Source organism: Triticum dicoccoides, unplaced genomic scaffold (genome assembly GCF_002162155.2).
Source record: "Triticum dicoccoides isolate Atlit2015 ecotype Zavitan unplaced genomic scaffold, WEW_v2.0 scaffold166632, whole genome shotgun sequence".
In the NCBI taxonomy this organism is placed as follows: Eukaryota; Viridiplantae; Streptophyta; class Magnoliopsida; order Poales; family Poaceae; genus Triticum; species Triticum dicoccoides.
Window position 1 is genome coordinate 5,794 of NW_021219261.1, and position 5,349 is coordinate 11,142.

Sequence of the window (5,349 nt, forward strand, 5' to 3'; positions counted from 1 at the left end):
GCATTCAGGTTTTTGCTCGTCTTCTCTGGTTTTCTGTCTGATTATACATACTAGTATGTAGCAAACCATCCTTTGTACTGTTATATTGTTCAGAATTTCAGATGCCGAGTCATGCCGCAGACCTGGCTGATTGTAGGCAACCATGAGTAGCCCATGATTTTTCCTGTTGTGCTGTCTGTGGTGTTGATACAAGCCAGGGTAAAAAAAGAGGGGTAAAAAAAGAGTAGTTGGTGTAGTTGGTGCTCTTAGTTTTGTTGGCCGGTGTAGTATATATGTTTTTCACCGCTGCGTGTTGGTTAACCTAGTCAAAGCTCTGCTAATCAGGCCCTGAGCTGTTTACATTGTTGTGTACCTCCAACGCGGATGCATTCCAATTTCCATCTATATATGGTTTGCTTGATATGGACTGCTAAAGATGAAATGATTTTGAGGTGCCAAAGTGTGCTCCTTTCCCTCTTCTGTTGGTCATATCATCTGATCAAACCTTTGTCTGTTACGGTGCAGCATTCCACCGGGTGCTGGCCTCTGATGAAGCCTCACGCGCGGTTGTCGGTGCCGGTACGACGGTGTGACCATCTGTCTACTTTTTTCCTCCCAGGAAGACTTTGAAGATGAGCTCCGGTGGGTGTCTTCTGCTGCCGGCTGTGTTGGGTAGTTTGGTCATCTGTATGGTATGGTGTTGCCTGAACTCAAGTTAGTTTTGCTTAGTTGTGCGTAGTTTGAGTGTGTGTGTGACCCAGCAGAGCAGGGCATCTATGGTTCTACCTTGCTATTATTGTGGGTGGATTTACAGCTTATTATGACGAGTAAGCTGCTATTCGAAACTAGTTCGCCTCTTTTTTTCTACTCGAGTTATTGATCATGTTCAGATATCAAGACATTGCAAGTTGCAGACATATGCTATTCATTCAAAAGAAGCACGCCTTTTTTTTGGCAAGCGATGTTATTGCGAGCATCTCAGGATGAGGAGCTGATGCATGACGTGAAGCTTCAAAATTTTGTTTTTGGATTTAGTTTCAATAAGGACACAATGGAATTCATGTATGTATCCTCTGTTTCTATCATTTATAGTAGCACCAAACACATAAATTGAAGTGCTGCTCGTTGACAATCAAAATGTGAATATATGAATTTACAGAGGTCCATCTTCCATCGTAAATTTACATGCAACTTTGAAGACTGATAGTAGCGACAAACTGATAATAATACATGAAAGCAGCATAACCAGTGATAACAACACACCAACATCACAGAATTGCATTACATCAGTTCTCTGGTGCCTCAAACTCACTAACGGTGTGGATCCCTTAATCTTCATCAAAGGCGCGCCAGATTTGTTGTGTGTGTGTTTGCGACATTGTATCCCTGTTCCATGTACATACCATACATGGCAATTAACCACAATTATTGCAAGATCTCCGTAAACCGCCTGTGGCAGCTGCGCAGTAGTATCAAATATGCCATACCTTTTTGTACTAAGCCAGTAAGAAAACCAAATGATGATCTGAGCCCCACTCTTGTTCCGGAAAGAAATCACAGCCTACAGCAACTAGCTGACTGAGGTACCCATAACCCAAACCAAGTAACTGGTGAGAAAAAAACATAAGTAGTTGTACCTGGTGAAGCACCCGCATGGCCAAGATCTTCCAGTACTTTGGCAGTGGTCTACTGGTCTTAGTTCCTTAAGATTAGGCACGCAGCATTTTCACAACCCACACAGTTACTTTTCTAGCAGAATCAAAAGAAGCACAATCAGTCCATCTGATAGAAAGAGCATATCAACACTGACTTCCGTAAGATGATAACTGAATACACTCATTTATATTGGCTAAAAGTCATTCTAAACAAAAGCAAGGATATTATAAAAGGGAATAATGGAAAGCAAAGAAGATGTAATGCCAAAGAAGAAGTGCACAAATTATGTGCACACTGTATTACTTCACACTCACATTCTTAATCACCATTCATCTTAGAAACTATTCATCTTTGTTATCGGATGGTAGAATGGCATTATAAATAGTGAGAAATGGAGTCTTTGCTGTCTCTCATCATGCTACTAAAACAAGAAAATAATTGAGCCGATTTTTAAATGATGACATTTATCACAAAGGCAGAAGGTTGGGAAAGGAAACTTGCAACAAATTCAGTTCTAGTGCGCTGTTTCACTAGGCAACTGCAGAGTCACATTACATTACAGAGAAGGAAACTACGAGACCATGACGAGAGTTGTTTAACTACAAAAGAAGTTACAGCCATGTCTGACGTATTTATGTGCAGAACTGCAGACGAAGTTAGAAATTATCATGTTTAAGCGTGACGGATGAAACTAAGGCACTGAATTTAGCAGCTAGGATAATAGTTAAATTGGCTAAAAGTTTTTAGGCTTGTAGTCTGCAAAGAATGTTCTGAAGATCATGATGGCACCTTTTACATTCAAGACCGGGCCAAACTGCCAACTGATGATATTATAGTATTGCAGCAAACGTCACACAGCAAAATATACTTTAGCAATTTAACCTCTGATGTGTGTAAACAGAAGACAAAGGTGGTGATATTTCAGATGAGGAAGAATGCTTAGTAAATGCTTAACTTGTTGCGATTAAAATTAGAGCAGTTTCAACAGAGCATTAATACTTGATCAAGAAAATTGGATTTTATCAGCATATTCTCTGTACTAACAACTACAGAATCCAGTTGTATTGGTCCAGATAGGGCATATGATCCAATGTCAGAAGTGGAGGTGCATATTCTGGTTATTAAAACAAGTTAAAAGGAACTACAGAGAAATTTGCAGCAAAAGTAAGTCATTAACAAAGTTTCTACTTATCTGTGAACAAGCACTACCAACATACTTTTGTGAGGGCAACTTGGTTTATGGCCAAGAACACACTTTACCTCTCCCTCAAACCAATTCTACCTCAACTGAGTTCCGATTTGAGTCTGTTCCAGATTGCTCTGCTTTTCCGATTCATAGACTGAAGGGCAGATCGTCTGTCCAAGTGACATTCTTGTAAATTCATGATGCATCTTTTGAAGAACATCTGGGAGTTATAACTTTACACCATTGGAAAGGCACCGCGAGGTGTTGTATTTCTGCAGTGATCTAGCAGGATTCATGTCGAAACAATCAGGTTCTCATTTTGAGGATGACATGTGTGCTCTCCTTCAGTACAGCAGATAGATCATCATGTTGGCATATCAATAAAGATTCTGAATCAGTTGAAAGCAGTTCTGGACTTGCTACTCTAGAAACTGTCAATGTAAAAAGAATGTATCCTTGTACAAGAGTGACCCATAGTATGTCGAGAGGTAGTCCCATCTGATCTGACAACCAGAGCTAGTGCCCTGTACCACTGATTCAAGCAATCTTGAGTGTTACACCTTCTGAGAGACTCTAATTTTGCAATCTCAATATTTGAAACTCCTTCTTTCACTAGTATTGGTTTTAGTGCCTTGAAAGTTACATCGTTTGGCGGTGTGCTCGATGCCAACATCTTCTGAAATATTTTCACAGCCTCCTCCATTTTCCCACCAGATACATACATCTGAATCACAGAATTATAACTTAATGCTTGAGTTAGAAGCCCTAAAGCTTGCATTTCCTTGGAGATCCTGTGAGCTTCATCATAGCGAGCAACTTTCTTGTACAAGCACACCATCATCGCATATGAAAATTCATTTGCGCTTCCCGTAATCTTCAAATTCTCAAAAAGCTCACGTGCTTCGTTCACCATACAATGATCACTGTAGAGGCCAATCATGCAGTTGGATGCATAAAGGTTGGTGTCAGTATCTAATGATTTCAGAAGCTTGTACGTTTTTTGTGCCTCTGCCAGATACCCTGCTTTCGTGTAGAGTTTGATCAAAGAATTGTAGATCGAAGCACTCTCACATAAACCAGCCTTTGTCACTAAACCAAAATATGCTGCAGCTTGCTGGACATTTCCAACTTCAGCATATGTATCAATTAAGATAGAGTAAACATATGCATCCGCGTGGACCCCCAAAGTGACCATTTCTCTAAATAGGCATTCAACCATGTGCAAATCCCCATTCTTAGTAAAGCTGCCAATCACCACAGAATATGGAACACAGTCAATCGGCATTTTAGCTGCTTGCATCTTTCTCAAGTAGTAGAGAGCTTTCTCTGGCAGTTTAGCAGTTGACAGGAGTTGAATGAGAGAACTGTAAGTCAAGTAATCAGGTAGTACACCGTACCTCTCCATGCCAGCAGCTATCTCACAGGCCTCATCAAGCTTATCTGCTAACCCATATGCTTTGATCATAACATTGCACACAGAAACGCTAAGCATCTTCCTCTCCAGGCAACACATAAAAGCCTTTTCCGCGAGGTTTATGCACCCTTTCTTCCCAAATGCATCAATATTTGCAGAAAAGCACTCGGAGTCCATCTGATTACAGAACCTCTCAAACCAACACCACGACTGCTCAAGCATCCCAGCATTTACATACATCCTGGTTAGAGCTGACTGCGTGTATTCATCGATCACCAGGCCACTCTCGTCCATTTCTTTAACAAGGGCTTCTGCTTTACTGACCATTCCCCTGGTACAGTACCCGTACAATAGGGTGCGGCAGCTCACAACATCCGGCACCAATTTTTCGGCTTTCATCTTACAGAAGTAGTGCTCTGGAACATCAATTTCATTGCTTTCTCTGTAGAGTGAGATCAGTGTATTGTAAGTCCTGGTGTCAGGAAGGCACTGAAACTCCTCCATCATCCTCACCAAAGAAGCCACCTGCTCCATCCTATGGTGTTTACCCCAGACATGAATCAGTGTGTTGAATGTAATAATGCTCGGCGCGACACCTTCCCTCAACATTTGGTTGAACATGTCTGACACTTTCTCAAGCTGCCCAGCCTTTCCATAAGTATCAATCAAGGTGTTGTAGGTATACAAGCTATAGCAAAGGTGTCCATGCAACCCTGTATTTGATTCAGAAGACCATCTTTGAAAGAACAGCTCTGCCTTCTCATACTCTCCAGCCTTCTTATGGGCATGAAGGACAGTGCTCATGGTCACCTCGTCGGGCACCAAGCCGCGCTTGCACATGTCCCCGAGCCACAGCAACGCCGCCGTCTCTCTGCCCCCTTTGCAGTACACACGCGTACCGTACGTCGCGTTATCTGGCGCCACGCCGCAGGAATGCATCTGGTGCCACAGGCCGGCGACGAGGTCCCATCTCCTGGCGCGCCCGACCGCGCAGAGCACGACATGGTAGTGGATCACATTGACCTCGTGGCCCCTCTGCCCGCGGAGCCAGTCGAAGATCTCGACCGCCCACCGCCAGTCCTTCTGCTCCTTGAGGATGATGGTCCTCTCCCGG

At 42.7% G+C, this 5,349-nt stretch overlaps 1 protein-coding gene across 1 annotated transcript; it reads right to left on the reverse strand.

The window, feature by feature from the left end:
* Window positions 1-1,074: 1,074 nt before the first annotated feature.
* LOC119344370 (pentatricopeptide repeat-containing protein At3g23020-like) lies at window positions 1,075-5,341 on the reverse strand. The gene is made up of 4 exons (XM_037614827.1): window positions 2,896-5,341; window positions 1,617-1,728; window positions 1,467-1,540; window positions 1,075-1,365 (listed from the first exon to the last, which is right to left on the reverse strand). Exon 1 carries the CDS (start codon window positions 5,172-5,174, stop codon window positions 3,246-3,248), a length of 1,929 nt encoding a protein of 642 aa, XP_037470724.1. The 5' UTR covers window positions 5,175-5,341; the 3' UTR covers window positions 1,075-1,365; window positions 1,467-1,540; window positions 1,617-1,728; window positions 2,896-3,245.
* Between the last annotated feature and the right edge of the window lie 8 nt (window positions 5,342-5,349).